Source organism: Gymnoscopelus microlampas, assembly GCF_963454915.1.
Source record: "Gymnoscopelus microlampas genome assembly, chromosome: 5".
Lineage (NCBI taxonomy): Eukaryota > Metazoa > Chordata > Actinopteri > Myctophiformes > Myctophidae > Gymnoscopelus > Gymnoscopelus microlampas.
The window spans coordinates 46,208,716-46,234,284 of NC_139942.1; the positions used below are offsets into that span (position 1 = coordinate 46,208,716).

The 25,569-nt window shown below is 43.3% G+C and overlaps 1 protein-coding gene across 2 annotated transcripts in view; it reads left to right on the forward strand.

Annotated features, from left to right (window-relative positions):
- LOC311045729 (receptor-type tyrosine-protein phosphatase mu) overlaps positions 1 to 25,569 on the forward strand; it is a 227,676-nt gene that overhangs the window by 55,844 nt on the left and 146,263 nt on the right. For both annotated transcript variants that reach the window (XM_084057748.1, XM_084057749.1), the window contains exons 3-7: positions 11,731 to 11,863; positions 12,448 to 12,589; positions 19,338 to 19,416; positions 22,212 to 22,327; positions 24,012 to 24,186. In XM_084057748.1, coding sequence (XP_083913874.1) covers positions 11,731 to 11,863; positions 12,448 to 12,589; positions 19,338 to 19,416; positions 22,212 to 22,327; positions 24,012 to 24,186 — 645 coding nt within the window. The remainder of the gene's footprint in view (positions 1 to 11,730; positions 11,864 to 12,447; positions 12,590 to 19,337; positions 19,417 to 22,211; positions 22,328 to 24,011; positions 24,187 to 25,569) is intronic.

Consider the following 25,569-nt stretch of genomic DNA (forward strand, 5'->3'; position numbering starts at 1 on the left):
CCAGAGACTCATTCTGGGGAATAATGGTGAGAGGATGAGGGGGGGGGGTGGGGGGTGAGGGGGGGAGGCGAGCGGAGGTCTTCTAACTGAGATTAATTAGGGTTTTTGTATTATGCTAAGCACAATAGAAATCGCAGCTCTATAGCCGAGTGGTTTATTGTCTCATTCTCCACGTCTGCTGCTAAATATCGTCGCTCTCTTGGGGCGGAAACCTTGTATGTCCGAAACGGTTACTTTTCCTGGAAATGGAAAATAGAACCTGTGTGTTCCAATGGATCCAATGTAGTTATTATTTGGTCACAGGCTCTTGTTAGCACTTTTCATTGGTTCAATATTCATAAAACCCACAGACACATTTAAGCACTTTAAATTTAAATCATTTTCCAAAAAAGCGCAAATAAATCTACAAGCTCACAACGCCTTGTGATGCGATACGTTCTGAGCTTGTAGATCGTCTATTTTCACTACTTTTGCACAACACTCTTGTATGACGAAGTAGGCCATTCATTTACCAAAGAAATAGTTGAAAACATGGAGATACAAGGTTTCTGCATGACAGTAACGATATGCAAGAGAGGAGGGACACTGTTGATCAGTGTCTTTGTTTTGATTGCGTGCCCTTGCTCGGTAATGACCAACCGAGAGTTTATTTTATTCTTTTATTCGTTTGTAAATTTCTCTGTGGTTTGTAAACCCTAAGGGTCAGTTTTTTTATGCTCTCATTGTTAAATTACCACGCAGGACTTCTTGCATTGCATGGTCTCCACTGGCTGTGTACTCTTTATTGCTACAGGTTGATAATGCATTCATACTCGTGCAACTCACTCTTGAACCCAGTAGGGTCTCGTTTCTCAGTGAGCGGCCCAATGCATATGGATAAGATGGATCATCTTTTTAAAAAGACGGAATGTCCCCTTGTTTTTACCGTCCCATCGGGGGGGGTGGGGGGGTGATAATGAATTGGCCTGCTTTCTATTCCCGCGGCCTTGTTTACGTCCCATTCAAACAAAGCAGCTATCGAAGGCCAGCCACTTAAAACGAGAGAGGAGAGAGAACACCCACCGACTGACTGAAGGACGTCAGAAATTTAATCAGAATTTAAATCACATCAGCAAAAGATGAGATTTGCTGTCAGTGGGGGGGATGGGGGGGTGCGGGGGGTAGGGGGAGGAGGAGGGGTCCTCAAGGGTTCCGTCAAGTCAAAATAAGCTAATTGCGTTTGAGGCATTCCCAACTTTGGGGGGGCGAAACTCACACCTCGGTGTGTGCTACGGGAAGGGCGTGGGGTTAAGGAGAAAGCCCATTATGTGATTAAGGGACGAAACAGAACAGAAAATTACCTCGTCTGATCAATCGGTGAATTAATGCCTCGCGCCACCGACAGCCTGGTGATTTTCAATTCGACGTGTTTGCTCGGCGAGGAGAAGCTGCGTCGGACTCGCTCCCAAATAGGATTGCACCCTTCGCTGTATATAAATAGGATTATGACTGCGCGCTATACTCTCATGATGGGGGCCACCATTTGCATACTGTACTGTATTTCAATTATCCGCACGTACGGCGTTGTGCAATTACTGCTAATGATCTCGATAGGTGACAGTCACTCAGCTGTGCATTGTTGTGTATTGTGTGTGTGCGTTGTGTGCCATTTGGGTCATTAGGAGGATGTCACTTTGGAATGCCAAATAGTATTATTGAGATGAAATATTAAGCCGTGATGAATCGCTATTGATTGATGCTCAGGAACAAAGGATGTGGCCATGAAACATAATATGAGTCACCACCACCAGCAGCAGTTCTACCCGACTAGGAATGAAAAAAAAAAAGAAAAAGAGGCTTAAAAATGTGCTCAGCGTGATGGATGGGTGCCGGTGAACCTGCTCGACGCCCAACAACAAAGACGGCCCTGAACCTTATTTCTTGGAATAGGGAAAGCCCAAACTCTATGTGTTCTTTTTATCAGCTGCTTTTCATATTTCAAAGGACACACAGGGGAAGTTCTGGGATAGAAGGGGGGGGGGTGGAATTGAGCGCAGGGGCCATGGCGCCTCGCATTAACAGCCTCGCCCTCACAGCGAGAGCATTTTTGATTGGTGGCAGAAAAAGTGAGAATAGACCCTGTCTTCATTGACATTTCCGAAGCGGCCGCCGTGCTATTCTGCAGGGTTGACCTCTGTGAATTTTATTAGCAAATGAGACCTGGAGGGTTTGGGTTTAAAGAGCGCCCCTTCATTCTGATTTCCAGCACATAATGATTTTCACAGGGTTCAGGACCCGAATGGAGGCGAAATAATGAGCGCTAGTCATCACTCAACTCGTAATGAAGCTAAATACCTCCTACCTATAGACTTTGATGATCAGGATTAGACGTCCCTGTCCATATGAACCAAATTATATATATATCTATATCTATATCTATATCTATATATATATATATATATATATAAATATATAGCGCAAGTGTGAAAGAGACTACCTCCCTCCGAAATCTTTTGAATTTTTTTATTTCAACATAATTTGGAACAAGAGAGACCTGTTTAATGAGAAGTTAGTTACTTTCCTTGTTGGCAGAAGTGAAAACACAGTGACTATTTATCATGAGTCCCACAGTGGGATAGCAGCATCACTGCAGTGGGATAGCAGCACCTTTGACACATTTACCGTCACAATGCACAAATACAGTACCTATATATAGAATTACAGATATATTGATATACATATGCATTCTGTATATTGATATACTACTTGCAGTATGCCTAATTGAAACACTTTTTATCTATGTTTATAAACTAAAGATTGAGATTACAGTCATTTAATGTGTAACAGAATTCATGCCTTATCTTGTTTGAAGGAACACAATCATCATATAAAAAAGTTTTAAAAAACGGCTTCACCAGTTCAATAATGTCACCACAGTGAAAGCCCCGTTATAGGCCTACTTATTTGCTGGTATGGAATTTGGAGTGTAGCATGTTCTTCCATATAGCTAACTTTTTTCCTGCCTATTCAGCTTGGCAGCAGCTAATCTTAGAGAAGATTAAGACCGACTCTATCTTAGGAAATAATGAAAATACCATTACGGGATATGGGATTTGCAGTTTTGCTGCCAGGCTATTATTATATTGAAGAGCTATCACTTTTAAATTCATTGTTTACCCACTGAGAGTGTACCAAAGCAGGAGTTCCTGGTGGTTGTTGTTGTTCATTTCCTCCTTTTTTCCGTTTAGTTCTGAAGCCGCCGACAGACAATGCTCATTACTTGTCGCCTGTGCCTCTGGGTAATGTTTGTGTAGCTATGCATCGTGCGTTGACAAATGACTCTCACTTTACATGACTCGCTGATATGGCAGACAAGGAGTGGCTTTGCAACCAGAAACTTAATGTCAAAGCGCTTCCCCGCTATCACTCTTATTTCGAGGAGGGTTAGCGACTAGAAACGACCAAATGAAATTGCTAAGTGTTTTTTGTTGTCAAATGAGACATTTAGTTTGTGATTGATTACCAATTTGCCCAGTGGGTCTCCACTCCTAGATGCCACTTTGAAAAATCTCTTAGTGGAGAGAGAATCCTCGGGAGGGAACAATTCTGCCAATCACAGATGACTAAAGTTTCCAGCTATTCCCATCGGGATTGCAGTGCAAGGGAGTTGATGGGTCAAAGTATTAACTTGATTGAAGCCCTGACAGGGTGGAGGTAGAGGGAGCTTTCCTTTGTAGTCTGTCCAGAGTCCCTTTCTGGATGGCCTGCAATGCCATTAAACCACCCACACTGGTGGTTTCTGATTACTTTGGACGTGGTCAGATGAACTTGTGCTTCAGTAGGTTTGCACTGCTGGATAAAGCCATTTTTAGATAAGATTTGGCAACAACACCACATGTCCATTACAAGATTAGACTGAATAGAAAAAAAATACAGACACTTCTCTCCAACAGTGTATCCATACTGTATGTTCCAGCTAAATCCTTCAGTTATATTGTCGCTGTCGGGCAGAAACCTCTTATCTTCATATTTGAACTTTTTGTGTTTTTTGTGATCATACTAGAGCCTCACACAAAAAGCATCAAAAGTAGCAGATCGCGCCGCACTTCGCGCGTGTCGATCTGCTACTTTTGCTATTTTTTAATTTGAATCCTGAAAAGTTTAACAGTTTTTGACACATGAGGTTTCCACAATATCCATTATCTATTCATTATCCGTTAGGTACGAACATAATAAATAGTATAAATAAATAAATAGTGCCTGTAGTGTTACATGCTATGTATGCACAGCGTTTGTTTGAAAAGGCTTATCTTAACTGTTGCCTTAGCCCATCTTAACTCATTTGAGCTCAGCTTATCTGTCACATAATGCTGCAGGCAGCACGCCATAAAGAACAGCATGGCATGGCATCAGCGATGGGGACACTTCATCTCCCTCTAATTCATTTTTCATATGAGCCTCCATGTTCCCCATGTTAAGCCATCATTATAATAGAAGGTGAAAGTGGCCTACATTTGGAATAATAATAAATCTATTCTCCTGAATACCGTAGACAATAGCAGAGCACTGCCCTTTATGGAGTTGCACAGACAGCTCTCAAGTGTGCACAGAGCTCTCTGCTTTTAATTGGTCCTGCACACGCCATAGTTAAGGCAAGCTGCAGAGAGAGAGAGGGGGAGAGGGGGAGAGAGAGGGAGAGAGAGGGGGGGGGGAGAGAGGGAGAGCGGGGAGAGAGGGAAAGAGGGAGAGAGGGAGAGCGGGAGAGAGGGAGAGAGCAGGGGCGTCAATTGGGTATGGCAAGGTAGGGCAGGTGCCTACCTTGGCTCCCAAAACAAATCATGAATAGTAGCCTAACGCAGGTGTAAGACCATTGTGTTTGTATTGTGTTATAGGTATAATGCATAGTTTTCTATGTATTTCTGGGGTTTTGGGGGGTTTGACCCCCAATTTTTGAGCGGTGTAGCCGCTCCTATAAGTGGGTTTGGGACCGTCGTGAAAAGACCGTCGTGAAAATGTGTCTTTCGCTGGACTGTGATTGGCTGACTCTATTCACACCCTTTGCTCAGTACTGTGATTGGCTAGCGAGACGCATGATGAAATTATGCGTCTCGAAATTCCATCACTGTGATGACCTTAAATAACACCGCTCACTTCACACTGGGTGTGATGTTTTTCTCGGCCTCGCGGCTTCGCCGCGCACGCAGGATAGGTGTCCCTTATTTCAATCTCTGGGAGTTGGCAACCCTAACCTTGCCATACCGTCGCTTTTGCTGAACTGACGCCACTGGGAGAGAGAGCGAGCAGTGGTGGAATTAGTACTCAGATTTTTACTTAAGCAAAAGTAGCAATATCACACGATTTAGAAATATTCTGTTACAAGTAAAAGTCCTGTATTCAAAACGCTACTTGTGTAGTACAAAAATATTGGCGGCTAAATATACAATACTTGTAGTACCAAAGTAAAAATTTGTAAAATAATTTGTACATTTTGGTGTGTGAAAATAGCCGATCTACAAGCTCACTTTTCACTAAGTGGTCAATGCATGTTTCGTAATATTAACATAAACCTTCAAAGTAACTAGTAACTATAAAGGCAAATACTTGTTGTGGAGTAAAACATTTTTGCCTCTGAGAGGTATTGGAGTAGAAGTATAAAGTATCAAACAATGGAAATACTCACGTTGAGCAAAGGTGCCTAAAAATTGTACTTAAGTACAGCACTTGAGTAAATGTACTTAGAGAGTGAGAGAGAGAGAGCGAGAGAGAGGGGGGGCAGTGTGTTGTGCATCACTAGCACATTAGCAGTCCACAACATAATCTCAATAGCATTTCATCTGTCGGGTGGAAACCTCATAAAAAGTAGCAGATCTACAAGCTCAAAGCGTGTCGCTTCGCGCTGCGTTTCGAGCTTGCATGTCTGCTACTTTTTAAGATTTGTTTTGGGGGGGGGGCTTTTTTATTGATAGTATACAGAGTAGATTGACAGGAAATGGGGAGAGAGAGACGGGGAGTGACACGCAGCAAAGGTCGTCGGGATCGGGATTCGAACCCACGACACACTGTCAGTTGCCAGGACTTATATCCACTACTTTTGATGCTGATTCTCTGACGCTGCAGTATGATCAAGTAGGGCGTTCGCTTATTTACGGAAAAACACAAGACGTTAGAATATGGAGATAAGAGGTTTCTGCCCAGACAACAGCAGTGATTTGCTCTTAGACTGGTGGGCTAATGAGCTTGTCGCGGTGCAGTGGGTCTGAGAGCATGTGTTGGTCATTAGAAGACAGTTGATAGTTTCCTCCTGTCATCATCGTCCCACTTCTGTCAGCACGATGTGGCGGTGGCACAGTCACAGTGTCATTTAAATGCTCTCTTATTCCTCTGTTAGTCTGCCGGTCGATAAACAAGGGAAAGAAATATATACTTTTCTTGCCGTTTTTTGTTTAGCTTCACTGACCTAAAACAAGACAATCTGTGTAGAACCTTGACTTTGGTGACAAATGTTTCCCCGCTGTGTCCTCTCCTCACTGTGTGCACAGAGCAGACATTGCCCCAGTTCTTTCTTAAATATTTACATTTTTGTGTATCTGCAGATTAATGCCAAATAAATTTTAACAACCGCGATGTTAAGCCATATCTACCGCAAAGTGACTTTGTACACACTCACTGTGTACCTATTGTTTTATTAATATTTCATTAACAAAACACCGTACAAAGAGATGCTTGAGGGATCAGAGTATTTCCATCTCTAATTACCAACGGAGCCGACACCTTCTCGAATAAACGCATCTCGCACGGCAATGCATCAACGTGACCGTTTCAAATGAATAGTAAGCAACCTGCTTTAATCATGGAGGAAAGCGCTGTTGCCGGCTTCTTTGTCTTTTTTTTTTTTTTTTTTTTTGAATGGCGAACTTCAATTGAACAATTCATCATCTGATTATTAGTGCCGGTTCGCATCACACCAAGGGTTGCTGATGATGACTCTCTGGGGAGGAACGAAAAAGAGGGGGAAAAAAAAAGAGTGAAAAGTTGCGGGGCACCTGAGCAGATGGTTGAGTGTTATTAAAGAGACCTCAAAGGCCTCCCACGGCGCTGTCTCCTGATTGAAGTTGGACAAACAAGTGTCTCAAAGTCATTCCTCATCTTGCCTTCGATGTTCTCCATACACACACACACACACACACACACACACACACACACACACACACACACACACACACACACACACACACACACACACACACACACACACACACACACACACACACACACACACACACACACACACACACACACACACACACACACACACACACACACAACTACCCTGTGTCGTCTGGTCTGATACAATTAGATCACATCAGAGCTGACGCAGATTGATAGTGAATAATACATAAACAAGGAGACACGCAAGGAGAACAACACCATCTTTGGAGTGCTGTTGACAACAGTCTCAGCACAGTGAAGCTCACGCTGTTTTGTTCTATTTTGCAACACAAGATAGATGGATGGATGGATGGATAGATACTGGAGAGAGAGAGAGAGAGAGAGAGAGAGAGATATTGGAGAGAGAGAGAGATATTGGAGAGAGAGAGAGGAGAGAGAGAGGAGAGAGAGAGAGGGAGAGAGAGAGAGAGAGAGAGAGAGAGAGAGAGGAGAGAGAGTGTAGCCTGCAAAACAATGACTTGGAACGATCAACGGGGCGTCAAGGAGCTCGACTCGTGTCATCCCATCCCGGTGCCCCCTCCTCTCCTCTGTAAACATGACAGGAGCCGTGCTCGTTATCTGCAGGCTGTAGACAGACACAATTGGGAAGCGTTAACTTAACAAGTGTACCACAACAATAGGGAGTGGGAGAGAGCCTGAGACGTTGATGTAACAAACAGGAGCTCTGCGAGAGGAGGTCCGCTCGGTCTGTGCGCGCTGCTGTGGGTCAGCCTGCTGTGTAGTTAACCTTACCTTTTACTGTGTAGTCAATACCCCTGTCTAGTCAATCTCTAGTCAATGTCACCTCAACCATATTACGGGTCCATAAATTATCTTAAGTTTACGGGTACATTTTTACAACTCTTGCTTCTGCTATGCAGTCATGATAATATCAGCACAGTACTGTTGACATTAGTATTAACCCATTTACTCCAGGAGCGCATCTACAAATGTCTTCTAAACTGGTGAAAAAAACAATGTTGCTATATCAGTGGTGCTCAATTCTTTTCATCTCAAGGACCCCCAAAATGATATGTATTTGGCCGCCGACCCCCATCCCAAAGTATTTAGTTCCAGGGACCCCCAGAAGCAAAGATTTGAGTTACAAATGTTCCCTTGAATCCCTTTAAAAAATATTTATATTCCAAGATTTGCACCAGTTTTCACGATTTCATTTTTTTTTTGCAGATCTACAAGCTCGTATCGCGGCTATGAGCTTGTATACGGTATCTGCGATTTTTGAATAGCCAAAAGTATCAAATAATAGTTATAGCTAAAAATCACAGACACAGATGCGTTCCCGGATTGGAAGGGTTAGTATTGCTACTGTTGCTGTCAATGACTATTATCTATTAGTGCAGTGAGATATAGGCCTATATATATGCTGTATGTATGCTATATATATAATAAACAAAGCAGTTTTTTACCTCACTGGTTCCTCAGTCCTTCTACTGCCAAACTCCTCATTCTGAATCCAGAGTCTTATGCAGATGAGGAGAGAGAATTAGCGTTTTCATGCATAATTCTTCTCCTGCGTTTATCTCCTAGTCAAAACATGTCCCATGTTTACCACGGAATTATTTCACATACGCACTGATGTTTGCAAAGTCCTTGCAACATAAAAGTCACTCTTCCTCCTCTTGCGTTTTCTTTTTCTGGCTGTCATTAGAGTTTGTGTCTCCCCGTTTTCCAGAGGGCGGGCTGAGTAGGACGATGACAAATAGAACGGTGTTCTGCGGCTGCGCCTCATTGAAAGTTTGCCAATATAATCATTCTCACTTGCTTTTTTATCGGCAAGTGGGGGGAGAGAATTATATTAACCTTTAATGTTGATTCTGAATGATAAAATCTAAATGGGGCTTCCTTGGCAGATTTATTTTAACTTATTGATTCCTCATCATCGTCTCTCTTTCCCTCAGTCGTTTAGTTGAATGCCGCTTTTTTCTCGGCAAAAGCGAGCATTCTACAATTTTCCTCTGCCTGCTTTGTGTTTTGATAAATGATTATCATCGTAGAGTCAATATAGTGGTAACTGCATCTACGCAGGGAAAGTTACATGTGAAGTGATGTGATGCCCTTTGGTTGCTGGGTTTGAATTTGGCCCGTGTTGACCACCCCTCATCTGACCCTTCTCATTTCTGTCTCTCTCAAATATATTAATTAAATATAGAACTGGCTGGTTCTCAAAGTGTCTTCGGGGGACCCCCACAGGGCCCTTGAGGGGGTTCCAGGGGGTCCCCAGCTAAATAGTCAAAACATCCTATAGGATATTCCAAATTTCCAACAGAATTCTATAGGATTATGAAATTCCTGGAAAATCCGATTGGATGTTCCAATGTTACAATATAATTCCTACTGTATACCAGGATTATGAATATTGCAAATAACTTATGTCACCTCTATCATAAACTCAATCTTATTGAAATACTATTGAAACATATTCTCCCTACTGGAAATGTTACTGGATGTGGGCTATAATAGTCTATAGAACTAAAAATAACTTCCTGTCTTTTGAGTTTGATAAAAACTGTTGTTTAAACCAGTGCCTCCCAAACATCTTCATGTGAAGGTCCCCCAAAATAATATGTACTTGGCTGTGGACCCCCATCTGAAAATATTGTGTGCATACAAGATTGGCTTGTTGATGTGTTTCAAAAGTAATCAGAAATGTTCTCTTTATTTTATTTTTTCAAGATTCTTTGAAAATAGCCGATCTACAAGCTCACAAAGTAAAGAGATTCAAGAAGTAAACTGAGTGGTAGCATTGTAGAAGTGCAGTCTCTCAAGCCAATTATTATTTACCCTTCTCTTCTATACACATACATTAGGGTCTTTATATTTAGTCAGTGTAAACCAGCGAATGTGGTCTGTAATAGTAGCCTGTCTCTCATAGTAGCCCGGCAGGGACGTCGTCTTATTGAGCAAAAATATACAGTATAACTAACGCACGTGATAATAATAATTCACACCTTGTCTAGAATGTCATCAATCCCATGTTGCCAGTGATAAGATTGCACCAGATACCAAAGCCATCACCATTTGACAGAATATTGTTGGCTGTTGCCTAACTGTAGGTCTTATTGTAATATGTGACCTTGCAGGATTATGCAAAGGCTAAAATGTAACTTAGATAGCATGTTATGTAGACAGATTCCAGGTCATTGTTGACCTGGCATCCTATAGTGTGTGTAGTTTCAATGTAGGCTGATGATAGGTTCTTGGTTTACCGTATGTACTGTAGTTATTATTAGATTATTGGTTTACTTATGTACTACTTTATTATTAGATTACTATTTTTAAGCATTTGATGTATTATCTTGTTTTCCTTGCTTACTGTAAATCGCTCTGGATTAAGAGCGTCTGCTAAATGCCCAAACTGTAAACTGTATGTGCAATAACACATAACAATATTTGACCATAATTTCACATTCGTATATATTTTGAATCCCAGCCATCTCCAATTAAAAGGCTGTCCCCGTAATGGTCATTTTGGATGCAGAATAAACACCAAATAAACACTTGAGATAAAACTTGTGGGAGTTATGTGGGACTGTATAAACAGCACACCGGGATGAGGCGGTTATTTGAAATGTATATTTTTTTTAGGGATTATTGTTGCCAACTTAGGTACCAGATGGATGGGATTTAACACACAAGACGATGCAGCGGATGCCAGAAAGTTGAGATAATCACAGGACATTATGTTTGAAGGAGAGTTGGCAGCTCTCTCCCCATAGTATTCTTTGTTTACTCAGGTAAAGCTTGGTAGGAGAGCAGAGAGCCAGACCGATATACTGTATAAACTGCCATTATTTGACTTTTTCTGACGACAATGCTGTCAGCAATTATGCAGCCCTGATTTTTTACCACTTTCACCCTGGCGTCCCTATTTTTGGGCTTTTCATTATAGACAAAACTTTTCAAAAATCTTCAGAAGTTTGCGACGCGTTGTGAGCTTGTAGATTTTAAAGATTTTTAAATAGAGCTTAAGTCGTTCAATAAAACACATTTCAGGTTGTATGTTTCTTTTTTTTTAATTATATATTTTTTTGCCTTTATTGGATAGTACAGTTGAGAATGACAGGAAGAGAGAGACACGGGGAGTGACTGCAATAGAATCTATATGTGGTATACACCTTAACCACTAGGCCGGTGCCCCAGTTTGTATGCTTTATTTTTTATCTATCAAAAAAGTTATCTGTGTTTTGTTTTTATTTATTTGTTTGCACATTTTGACAAAAAATATCGGTCAAAACATAGGTAATCGGTGGTCTAGAACTCTCCAAAATGGGGATCGGCATTGGAATCTGGCATCGGCCAGGCTCTACTTTTGGGTTGAATCCCACCTGAGTCTCTCCTGTGTGGTGGTGGGTATATTTAGGTAAGCCCCCTTCCATCTGGTCCCCCCCCCAGCACATGATTAAAGCCAAAACTCACACAACGACTATCTCTCCCGGGGGTTCTCAACAGTAAGTAAACAATGATTTGAAAGACATGAACATAATAATAATGACGGTCCCTTCTTCCTCCATGTTGCTGCAGGCTCAGCCTTCATGATGGTGAACACGTCGGGCCGCTTCGCCGGCCAGAAGGCTCTGCTGCTGACCCCCCAGCTGAAGGAGAACGACACCCACTGCGTCATCTTCAACTTCTACGTGGGAGGACGGGACAACAGGTCTCTGCATTGGTTTTCATCATTTTGTTTTTGTGTATTTTGTGTGTTGACAGTGGTGGAAAAAGTACTCAAAATGTTTACTTAACACATTCACTGCCAGATTTTTTTCAGATTTTTTTCAGTTTTATGCCAAGATTTTTCATTGAAAAAAAAAGTACTCAGGAGCCGAGATACAGAATTTTTTTTTAAGTTAACAAGGAAGTGGATAGGAGTCTGAAATACTCGGTTACAAGTGCGTCTCATCGCGACGCATTGAGGGCTTGTAGATCGGCTATTTTCAAATGGTCAAAATGTATATAGGGCTGAAGTGGTTAATGTATGTTTTGTAATAATAATCCAAATCTACAAAGTAACTAGTAACTCAAGTTTTCATAAAGCTGTTGTGGAGTAAAAGTATAATATTTGCCTCTGAAATGTAGTGGAGTTGAGGTAAAAGTACTGAAAATTGGAAATACTCAAGTAAAGTACAAATACCTCAAAATTCTAAATGAGTAAGTGTGCTTAGGTACTTTCCAATACTATCGTCATCATCATCATCATCATCATCATTATTTTTCTTCTTTTCCTTTTTCTTCTCAATACAGTCACCCGGGTCAGCTTAATGTGTACATCAAAGAGAACAACAGTCCCCTGGGGATGCCAGTCTGGAATGTGACGGGTCCAGCCACTCGCACCTGGGGACAGGTGGAGCTGGCCATCAGCACCTACTGGCCAAACTTCTACCAGGTAAACTATGCCACTGGAACAGGTTCCATGTGTGTGTGTGTGTGTGTGTGTGTGTGTGTGTGTGTGTGTGTGTGTGTGTGTGTGTGTGTGTGTGTGTGTGTGTGTGTGTGTGTGTGTGTGTGTGTGTGTGTGTGTGTGTGTGTGTGTGTGTGTGTGTGTGTGTGTGTGTGTGTGTTGGATTTAGGTTTGCCCAGAGCTATAATACTGTATGACTACTGTCTTTGCTTGCACATTGGCCCACGGTGCCAATGTGCAAGTAGTCAACAGTATTATCAATGCATATTGACACTTTGTAATTAGCTGCAGCTGTGTTGCTTGCTGTACATCACAGTCAGTGGTGTAAAGTAGCTAATCATCATCATCATCATAACCTTTATTTCAACTCGGAATACAGTTACAGTACAGTCGTTTTTTTTTTTAATTATTACAAAACATACATTAACCATTTCAGTCCTATATTTCGGCCATTTGAAAATAGCCGAACAAGCTTACAATGTGTTGCGATGCGACGCATTGCGAGCTTGTAGATCTGCTATTTTCAAAAGAATGTTATACATTTTATACATTTGAAAACTTGTGAATACTTTCTACTTTTGGTACATTTTGATACCAAAAATGTTGCACTTTTACTCAGTACATTTTGAAGGGACCTCCGGACTTCTACTAGTATTTCAACAGGCTTATAAAGCAGAAGGTTGATTTGATAGTCTTTTGCCTCTCTGCGTTACCCTGTCCAAGGCTTGGCCCTTGCCCCACTTATTATTCTGAAAAGGGCTGATATAAACGTAGGCTTATTTTAGGAAGACCACCCACTGTAGTTCATCAGGCAAAGCCATTATTCCCCGCAAGACAAAATGTATTATTCAGAGAAAGTCCAAACAGCCACACAATGACCCATTCCAAACTCCCTGGCTTTATCGATTTCCGGGACTTCCTCGGTATCCATGGCAATCTGTTCTCGCTCGCTCTCCTCTCTGAGCCGGTACTCTTTTTCAATACCAAAACTCATTTTCACTTACCAATGCACACGGTTGCGGGCCGGCGGCAGGGTGATTTCACACACGCCTGGCTGGTAGCCTTCGCCGAGCTTGTTCCAAGAGCCAACCAAATGTTAATTGATGCAGAAAGACCCCTTAACCTCCCTACGGGAGCCGGTTCGCCCCCCCTGTGAATTATTTCATTATGGCCAGGCAGGGCTAGTCCGTAGAGGAGCTGTATGTGTGTGTGTGTGTGTGTGTGTGTGTGTGTGTGTGTGTGTGTGTGTGGGGTGTGTGTGTGTGTGTGTGTGTGTGTGTGTGTGTGTGTGTGTGTGTGTGTGTGTGTGTGTGTGTGTGTGTGTGTGTGTGTGTGTGTGTGTGTGTGTGTGGGGTGTGTGTGTGTGTGTGTGTGTGTGTGGGGGGGGTCTTGCTGCCTGTCTGCTCATCACAGCCACCTTGATAACTTAGTTAACAAGCAACACGGCTGATTCTCTTACCGCTGAAAAGCACACAGGCAGCCAGCCCTGTGTAATGAGGGCCACACAGAACAAAACGAAAGTGAGAGATAAAACGGGGGGGTGGAAGCAACCCGAGAGGAGGCCAGACTTCACTACAGCAGCTACTAGCTGCAGTCGTTGCTGGCTTTCTTGTTGTTGACAATAAGGCGACCCTTGTTTGACACAGTGACTCTAACAGCCAATCTGGTCAAAGTGTTTACTCTTTGGCTCAAGCAGTAGACTGTACTGTAAGTGCCTGTGGCGACTTCACTCTCTAGAGCAGCGGCTCCCAAACGTTGTGCAGAGTCCAGGAGTGCACTGGGTTTTTTGTGATAACCACACATTGTTATTGCAATATACAGTGTATATCAGTGCTTTGTGCACACTCATTTACTATAATATCCCACTAAATGTTCTGGCCCCACAGTGGTGGAATGAACTCCCCACTGACAGGACAGCAGAGTCACTCCCAATCTTTCGCCGCAGGCTGAAAACCCACCTCTTCAGGAAACACTACCCTTCCTCTTCGCCTTGCCTACTTGTTGTTAACTAGTTGTACAAACTCTTGCTTTATTGTTGTATTGTTTTATTGGATCTTGTTAGTCGATACACTTATTTATTTTAGCTCTTGCTCATTTGATTATGCTATTTTGTCTCATCTGTTTAAGAAAGTAGGTAGCTGATATATTGCACTTTTACCTTAGCGCTAGGTATACTCTTGGTTGCTTGTTTTAGCAGAAAATGCACTTAAGACTTCTGGTGATTAGTAGTTTTGTTTCCCTACCTACCTATGTTGAATGCAGTTATTGTAAGTCACTTTGGATAAAAGCGTCTGCTAACTAACTGTAATGTAATGTATAATACATGGACAAAATCTACACCGAAAAAATATACCAAATGAACCACTTTCAGTTAAATCTGGCATCCCTATTGGGCATGTCACTATACTGTAGGTGAAGAATTAAAATTAAATTATTTTTTTCCCCCCACATTTTTTTTTAAATTGCAAAAATAGCTGATCTACAAGCTCACAACGTGTTGCATCGTGACACTATGAATATAGCCTTCAAATGTTAACTTGGCTGTTAGTGTGCCGTGACGAGAGTACAGAAAGTTTGGAACCCACTGGTGTAGGGCAAGCTATTACAGCGATGTGCTTGGGTTGAACTCAAACCCGTGCCCCAAGTAGGTGCATGCAGGCATGCACCGGGCAATGTTAGGGATTTATGGCAAGTGATCAGAGAAGTCTGAGACATCTTTAAATGCTGCAGGGTGCAATGCTGTCACTGCGACATGCTGTTGGCGTGCGAAAATAAAATTATTCATAAATCCTGTCCCTAGTGGTATTGTTAAATCTATAATCCCAAATTCAGCAGCATTTTTATGAATATTTAAGGAAGATTCCTGTTCCCCCCACCCCCCAGCCCTCGCTAATTCCCCTCCCCAGCATGCGTCAGGATGAAACAGATGATTGATACATCAGGCATTTGCACACGCCTGTCCCCCTTGCGTGACAGCCTGTCTCCCATAACTGTAGCTGTGACTCGCTGAGATTTGTAGCAGTTATTGCGGCGCTTATTTGAATGCACACAGCACTCATGGCTTCGGACCCAAAATGAGGTATTACGGTTCCTCTGTGTGTTCAAGGAAATCCCCAGCATCTGCTGCCATTCAAACCCCAGTGGAAGGGACGTCTCAATTCATAATTGTTCCGGGCCTCCGAACTGACAACATGGGGAATCTTGTGCGGATGCTAATGATCTTTGTACCAACACTCTCCCAGTCAAGAAAGAGAGAAAGAGCAATCGTTGAAATTATGGCTAATTAGCAACAAGGCCCTAATTATAGGTATCTTTAATTACAGGGTAACCTAGGCGATTGTCAAAAGGAAGCCACCTGGTACTTGGAAATTATTTTTTAATTACCGGTTAGGCATTTTTAGTCAAAATGAGCCTTTGAGCCCTTAATAATTAGTCTGCTGTCAGGTCATTCCCCTAAAACTTTTAATTGAGATTGTCACACATCTCCAATACAGATGATGCACCCCTGTGACTTTGCCCTCATGCTAAATGGTGCGCGGAGTGTTTACCGCTTCTGGATTCTTTCCTGGAAAAAAATATCCTTTTGTGTATAAAATGAGAATCCAATACTCATCTGATAAGCACCCGGTGTGCGATAGCAACGAGAGGAAAAACCCAAATGCCCTCATCCATCTTGATTTCAATACAGTAGTAAAGCTAATATGGAGAAAGCCAATCAATCCTGGCGTAACGTGCTACTTAGCCACGTCCCCCCTCAGAGACATGGTCGGCCAGGTGATGGAGACTGTCACGGTGACAAATGAGGACGGTGAACTTTGGCGTGACATCCGTTGCTTTTTTTTTTCTGTCCCTGTGGGTTCCTGCTCTCTGTGGGTCAGGCCCAATTATGCTGCTTGCGCTATCATTGATGTTAGAATCAATTATATCAAAGCTATTAGCAGGGGCTGACTGATGTCCGTAGCACAAACAAAAGATTTCAATTAGAGAGCGGGGGGGCCAGTTCACTTTGTCTGGTGGCGATGATATGGAGTGGTTGGCCTTTTAATTTCCTTTAAATTAGCCCTTAATGAGGCCATAATTGGCACCCGAGACACTCACTTTTCATATTTCACCCAGACAAAAAAAAATGAGATTTATAATTAGACCGTTCTTATCTGTAGGCATTCTGCTTCCCAGATGACAATGGAAGCGACTTCTGTCCCTCCACATTCCTGGGACACAAAAGGAATTCTATACATGTGTGTGTGTGTGTGTGTGTGTGTGTGCGCGCATGCATACGCGTGTGCGTATGTGCAGTGTGGAGTGTGGCTACAGTACAGCTTGCAGACCAGGACACAACTCTCTCGGTGATACCTTAAAAGGAATATAACCTTCCTATTTAAAGCAGCCATTGCGAGATATAATGTTATATTTAGGGAGTGATGGTATGTGAAACATGTGTAGGGTGTGTGTATGACACACACTTGTGTTGTGTGTGTGTGTATGTGTGTGTGTGTGTGTGTGTGTGTGTGGTGTACGGCTCTCCGCACCACGCCCTGGGTTTGGGGAAGGACTGGCATTCCGTTTCCCTTTTTATCACACTACAGACCAGCCAGTACATAACTCAGCGCTCCGCGGGGACACGCCCTCCGTGTCAGCCCTTACGAACATTTGTTTTTGCTAAAAGGACTTGGCCCCTAAAATAGGGTCATGTAAGTCTGCACAGCACACAGTTGTAGCTACTCGGCTTTGGGGGGGGGGGTTTGTGTAGTCAAAGATAGCACTCACGCTTCTTGCCAAGTAATATTAGACATACAAGAAGGGTTTGATTTGCTGGGGGGACGGGGGAATCCATGCTTCTGCTTTTGATATCCCCACCTCCATTTTTATCGTTGCTGGGGTATGTTTTATCCCTGCTTCTGGACAGACTGACTTAAATACTGTACATGAATTTCCTTTAGGGAAACGTTGTCTGTCTGATATGTTTGATTTTACAATTTAATTCGAACATTATGTTAACACTGGTGTCCCTATTTCAGGAACATTTGTCAAAATCTGTTATAATGTTTGACTTTATTTAATAAATAGCAAAACATTGCAGAGCTACAAGCTTGTGCGTCAAATCACAATGCATTGTGAGCTTGTAGATTGGCTACGTTCGCTGTTTGTCAGAGGAAATAAGCATATATAAGGGCTTATACAGTAAGTGGTTAAGAAAATCTCCCCCTCTCTGTTTTGTTTACAAGTCGAACCCTGCTTGCAAGCTCAAAGATAGTGCTCCCTGTTCTTGCCAAGTAATGCTAGACCTACAAGCCACTATGAAACACTGAATATGCAACAACAGTCAGCCACCGCTCGTGTCATTGATAACCCCTTTGAAATTGCCTTAAGCCGCCACATCCTGTAGGCTCCTGACCTCACATTGCATACAGCGCTAAATCCATTGCTAATACCCATAAGGCTCAAACCTGATCTACATTACTTTTTCTTTTTATTACATTTTTAGGTGTTTTGCTGACTCTCTTATCCCGAACGACTTAACGGGACACACATTTTTGCTTTTTGGAGGAATTGAATCTGTGACGAATCCTGACTTAAGCCGCCCGCACTCATAACTTATTGCAACTTATAAACTCGCTGTAAGTGTAGGTTAAGCTTCCGTTCCTATACCACCCACCACACCATTCCAGTAATTAAACCCTCTTGCTCTCGTATGAGTAATAGAGTACAAGTGCATGGGTCAGAGGTCAGAGCTGTAGTACTCGGACACCGTGCGTGTCGTAACATATATCTTCTGTGACATATGGAGATAATAATGTCAGTTACAGTTAATGCGACATTGTGACCAAACGCTACGGTATGACACTACTAAAGGTTGGACTTTTACTGCGTGTGTACGAGCATGCGCACGTCTGAGCATTCCGTCACTGTCGAGTGAAAACCTTGTACATAGTATATTGTATATCATCGCTGTTGGGTGGAAGCCTTGTATTTTCAAAACCGTTGTTTCGTGAAATGGAAAAAAATAACTTGTGTTCCAATGGATCTAGTTTAGTTATTTAGTCACTAGCTTTTGTCAATACTTTTCATTGGTTACAGACAGACTTCAACCTAGCGTCCCTGTTTTGGGCATTTCGTTATAGGCAAAACATTTCACAAATGCTCAAAAGCAGTCATTAATATCTGATCTCCAACCTCACAATGTGTCGCATCGAGATGTGTTGTAAGCTTGTAGATCTGCTATTGTCACGATGTTTGTGCATCGTCGCCATACGACAAAGTCTAAAATAGGGCATTCATTTAGGGGGGGGGGGGGGGGGGGGGATAGAAAAAGATGAAAAATGGACATACAGTACAAGGTTTCTGCGCGACGGCATCGATATTGAAGGAATAATGTCAGTCTTCTGCGACATTGTGACCGGACACTGGTATGACTTTACTGAAGGTTGGACTTCAACAGCTGTGTGTGTGTGTGTGTGTGTGTGTGTGTGTGTGTGTGTGTGTGTGTGTGTGTGTGTGTGTGTGTGTGTGTGTGTGTGTGTGTGTGTGTGTGTGTGTGTGTGTGTGTGTGTGTGTGTGTGTGTGTGTGTGTGTGTGTGTGCGTGCGTGTGCGTGTGCGGCTGCGCGCACGCTCTCCTCTGTATATTTGTTTGTGAGTGCATGCGCGTGCGCACTCTCACATGATGCAAGTGCCATTTGGAGACATATATCCATTTATCAGTGCCGTTATGAGCCTCTCCCTCTCCCTCCTCAGATTGTGTTTGAAGTGGTAACCTCAGGGCAACGCGGCTTGCTGGCCATCAAAGATGTCATCGTCCAGGGCCACCAGTGCAGTAAGTCCTGCTTCCCTCGCCGTAAAGAGAACACCATCAAACGATCCTTGTCCTTTTCCTGACATCCCTCCAAATACCAATATACAATATATAGGTCTTTTTCTTTTCTTTTTTCTTCCAAGAGGCTAGTCTAGCCCATTAAGACCTGGAACGCATCTGTGTGATTTTTTGATTTGAGCTAAAAAAGCATTATTTTACACTTTGGGCTATTCAAAAATAGCAGATATACAAGCTCATAGCGCGGCACCGAGTGCCGCGCTATGAGCTTGTAGATCTGCTATTTTTGAAAAATCGTGAAAATGTGTGCAAATCTTTGAATATATATATTTTTTTAAAGCAAACATTTTTAACTCAAATCTTTGCTTCTGGGGGTCCTTGGAACAAAATATTTTGAGATGGGGGTCCGCGGCCAAATACATAACATTTTGGGGGTCCTTGACATGAAAAAGTTTGAGCACCACTGATATAGAAACATACGTTTTTCAGAATGCTGTTGGGATTTAGGAGACATCGGCTTCAGGTCTCAATGGGCTAGGGCCGGTCAGGGGAACGGTGCAGTCGATCCACAGTCTTTTCTCCCTCCTATCCCGGATGATTTATAACAATGGAGTTGACACACTTAAAATCTGCTCGGGACGTATTGCCGGAGTGGCTGTGTTAAATCTGTCCTTTGAGGGAGAGAGAGGGGGGTGGTGGGGGAGGGCGGGAGAAATAGTGAATGCAGGAAATAAACTGGGGATGAAAAACAAATAGCACCGTATGCCGGCGGCCGCCTTTGGGTTCCCACTGTCTTTTTTTTCCCTTTTTCTTTATCTTACTCTCCCCGAAGAGTGTTCACTGAGTGTCTCGTTTCTTAGATGTGCGAAAAACGGTGCAACTCTTGCAGAGTATGAGCACTACCACTTCAGAGATGTGTCACAAAGCGAAGGAAAATGTAATTGCTGGTTAGAATCCTGCCACTTTGGCATTAAGGCTTGTACTGTGGGGTACCTCAAGTCGTGTGAATGCTCCAACAACAACATAGCATGAGTAGCAAGAGACACTTTATGGCTCGCTTGATTTCTACAGCGAGAGGTTTCACACTCAACATTCAAAATCAATGGCAACCAGGGCTTTTCATCAATTGATTAACACTTAACTGTACCCCTCATAAACTGACATATCCGTCTCTGATTGCTAGGCGCTAATATTCTGGTAACCATCGGAAAAAACGCAGCGGAATTCCTACAAATGCTATGTCAATAAGGGCGAATTTATACGGCGATAGGCGCCGCATATAAACGTATCTAAGTGAATCGATGAAGACTGGGGACGTGATCAATGTGTAAATGTGTAGAAGTGCCAGTGGATCAATAACCCACTGAGTGGCGGTCGGGTTTGTTCAGGTGATAAGCAGGGTGATCAGAGCAACTCGCCTGATGTGCGAGACAGACAATTAATTTATATGACTGCGAGGAACGCCCTCCCCGAGGGTGTGATTATGACCCTGGGTGGTCTCGCTGCTTCCTTCCATTATAAAAAAAGAATTAAAGAAAAAGTGGAAACCTCGCTCGACGACAAAAATAGATTTGTCTCATTTGGCGGTGAAGGGATTGACGGGTCAAAGCTATGAAAGACGCTCGGTTCAGAGGCACGATTTGTGAAATATTAACTATATGCGAAAGTCTTCTTGATGAAAGCGATACAATTAGCTATAGCTAAGTCTTTGGAGATTTGGTTATGTTTCGAATCAAGGTCGCCCTGTTGAATTGCCCTATTGTATTTCTCTGCAGAATATAGGAGTACTAATCAAAACTGTTCTACATAACTTCCTCTTTTTTTCTCAGACCATCCCAATCAGCGAACACCCTGGTAATGAGCACACTTAAGAGCTTGGTAGTTGGTGGTACTCTTAGTTTTTGCGCGGTGTCGCGCGCTGAAAATAGCCGATCTCACAAGCTCACAACGCATTGCGCTGTGACGCGTTGTGAGCTTGAAGATCTGCTATTTTTGGCGCGCGACACCGGTGCACAACTAAGTATAAACCCACCGTTAGAAAAGAGCTGGGTGGCTTTTAAACCCATTTAGACCGGGAAAGCGTCTGTCATTTTAGATTTGAACCACGTTAACCATTATTATATACTTTGGCTATTAAAAAATAGCAGATCTACAAGCTCATAGCGCGGCACCAAGTGCCACGCTATGAGCTTGTAGATCTGCTATTTTCTTCTTCTTCTTTTTTTTCAAATCTTTGAATATATGTATTTTTAAAGCGAAAATTCTTTAACTCAAATCTTTGCTTCTGTCTTCTAAATCCCAACAGTTTTTTGAAAAATAAATTGCTATAATCAGTATATGTATTTGGCCACGGACCCCCATCTCAAAATATGTTATGAGATGGGAGACGACTTTTCAAAAACAGTAGATCTACAAGCAGTGCCGCGCTACTGTATGAGCTTGTATATCTGCTATTTTTGAATAGCTAAAGTATAAAATAATGGTTTAAGTGGTTACACAGATGCGTTCCCGGTCTTAATGGGTTAAAGAATCTCATGCCAACTAAAGATAGGGCACAGAAAATGGATTTTTCGGTAGACAAGTTCTTCTTTTTTTGTGTGTGCTCATCAATAGAACATTTGAGTTGTCTGGAAGTTCTCTTCATGACATCCTCTGCATAGTAGTTTGATCTCATGTACCACAACGGAGCGCCACTCCGAGACAGAAACTTAGGCTTTTATATCGTCTCCTTGCGTGTCCTGATTCCGTGGAAAACATCCATGCTATTGTCATGACTATTTTCTTCTGTGTCTGCACAGTGAACACGCCTCACTTCCTGACTATAAAGGGCGTGGAGGTCAACGCCGGACAGACGGCGTCTTTCCACTGCACCGTCAACGGACGAAAGAGGGACAACTTCAACCTCTGGCTTCAGGTGAAAGCAGATTATACAACCCATCAAATCAATGTGGGGAAAATATCTCTAAAAAAAAAAACATTTTATGAGGGTTCGACCGTTGAATATATAAATGATGGATGCAACCGATACCTCCCACTGCTGGCCACTCAGCAAGTCTCTGATGATGTTTAATGCAGTAAATAATTCCTTGCACCTTATCCATCATAACTGGTAGTACAAATACGTCCCCAGTGGGTCGTACGTTTCCAGAAGCCTCCTGTATGTTCGGACAACGGTTTCTTTCCGCTGCATGCCATTCTAACCGCTTAAAGGAATAGTTCACCCCCAAAATAACTTATTTTCTATCGATTAGTCACCCCATGGAGACTTGAATTCATGGATATTTTTTTTGTTTTTGTCGCATTCCTTAGCCAATAATTTGATGACCGGCAGCGGTTCCGGTAGGAGACACAAAGAGTCTCCTTTGTGTCTCCTACCGGACCCGCTGCCTACCGCTGGTCTGCTGGTCCTCAAATTATTGACTTAGGAATGCGACAAAAACTTAAAAATATCCATGAATTCAAGTCTCCATGGATTGAAGTCTTTAATCGATTGAAAAAAAACTTTTTTTTGGGTGAACTATCCCTTTAAGCCCTATTTTATACTTTGTCGCACGCCGGTGTATTTCAAAAATAGCGAAAATAGCAGATCTACAGTACAAGTTCACGTCACATCAAGGCTGTTGTTGTGAGCTTGTAACATGTAACAAATTGCTGAAAAATTGGGGAACAATTTGTCACATTTTGGGAAACCATGTTAAAATTGGAAACACTTGGGGTAAAATTGGGAGAATTCTCACCTACTATGACATGGCCAAAATTGGGACACCGGGTCGAAAGTGGTTTCAATGCAGTAAATAACTATCTCGCACCCTATCCATCATAACTGGTGCAGACACATCCCCAGTGGGTCGTAGATTTTCCAGAAGCCGCCTGCCTGTGTTTCGGACAACCGTTTGTTACCACAGCATGCAGTCTTAACCTATATAGCTCTGTTGGCCGCTGTCGCACTATGCCCGCTGCTGCTGCTGTTGCTGCTGCTGCTGCTGCAGATCCGCAGCAGCAGAGTGTCGGGGTTGACCTTGTTCCAAAGCGGTTGCGAAAAGGCGGGTGCATCTGGCAGACATAACCCTATCGGCCCCGCTGCTAAGCACACTGCCACGCGTGTGATCAGTGAGAGCTCGGTGCCGGGTAAAGGTCCGCTGCCAGGTACTCCATCATTTTAACAAACACGTCCTCATTAGCAGCAGGGCTGGAAAACAAACATTAAGTGAAGTCCCCCGATGACAGTAATGAAGAAATATTTCTAATGAACAAATGTCCCCCATCTGCCTGCTGTGAGAGGTGACAGCTGGGGAGGGCCCACTGTGTATGGGGGTGTGCGCGAGCGGGCGTGCGCACGAGCACACGTGCGTGTGTGAGATAAATGTATCGACACCAATCGTCCACCGGTGGAAACGATAGGACACAAACACACACACAAACGAGCATGCGCGCACCAACGCACACACACACACACACGTGCGCGCAAACCAGAGCAAGCGACAACGACGACCCCCCACGGTGGCTGCAACACACACAAGGTCAAGTCACTTTGCTAATTAAACCCGTCCATTTTTTTTTTAAGGCTCACGCACGTGTTTTGTCTCCGTTCCAAACAGGGCATAGGCGGACGCGAGGCCCCGATGAAAGCCACCAAACCTTGGAACAACCGCCGCTTCATAGGCACTTTCGACGTGGACAACACCACCAAGGGCGACTCGGGCCGATACCGCTGCATAGTTCACTCAGACAAAGGGGTCGGAGTGTCCAATTATGGAGAGCTAACCATAAAACGTGAGTACCGTGCACGCAACCCTCCCCCCCCCCACACACACACACACACACACACACACACACACACACACACACACACACACACACACACACACACACACACACACACACACACACACACGCACACCGAACCCCCCCCCCCGCCCACGGCGAGCTCGGTACACAACCACAGAGGCAGCCAGACCCGGACAAAACATGTGGCATGGAGTGTTTGGCTTCTTGTTTCGTGTCCTCCAACGCGCACAACAAAGTCAGCGAGATAAACAGGAAGTGCTTGTATTTTCCTGCCCTCAAAGGCGTTACTGAAAATACAGAGTCCTTTTCTTTTTTTATATGTTGATTTGTTACCCAGAAGGCTTTAATAGTTTCCCCTGTAAACGCTGCCCTTGACCGAATGCACGATTCCACCCAAAAGAGCACAAAGGCAGGAGACGCCACGGTTTACAGTAACCTCTCTGATATTACACTCCTGCAGTCATTTGATATGAATTTATGGAGTCCTGTGAAGCTAAATCCTGCAAGGCCTCACTTTCCTATAGCCCCATAGCCCGGTAATGGCCTTCTATATTTCTTCACCTCAATTTTCTCCCCCTGCGCTCTCAATTGAATTTACTGCCCTGTATTTTTTTGTGTCTCCCAGCTTTATGTGATTGATAGGTTTAATCCCGGCTGTCCAGATCGAGGTCTGTCAATCATGCCAGAATGGCCCGGCTCCAGAGTACAGCAAGAGATAACGTCTCTCTGGCCGTGTGTATCAGTGTGCTTCAGCGGTGTGCTCAAGGAAAATTTACTGACATACTGGAGGCACTCAAAAGCTACACACAGAGCTGCGTCAATGTAAACAAACACCCGCACCGCACCTACTTGTACACGCACGCCCCCCCCCCACACAAAGTACACACAGTACATGTCTCTACTCCTTATACGCAGATATTTTTGGCTGATTTCCGCTTTCGATGAGTCACTATACTACTGTAGATGTGCGATACCAGCAGACAAACCAAGTGAAAGTGTGTAAAGTGCCCGGCATGTCATAAATGTTTCCTGTGCATGCGGTAATTTGCTAGATTTCAGGCGTTTATCAGATCTTTGCTCTCGGAAAAAACCTACTTTGAATTCAGCCGAGATTTCACACTTCAATGACTACAGCGTAAGCCAACTTGTCAGCACAGGGGGAGGAAAAAAAGAAGGGGCACTTTCACGGTCATAAGTGTCTCACATAAAAACCCGATATCTCATCTTATTGTACCTAGTCGTAAAGCAAGTGCTTAACCCCCCCCTATCCATCCCCCCTCCCCCCGTAACGTCTTTGAATCGTAAGTCCTACTTAAATGTGTGTTCACCGCATCTCGTGGACTCGTTTTGGGAGGAGTGACCACGGAG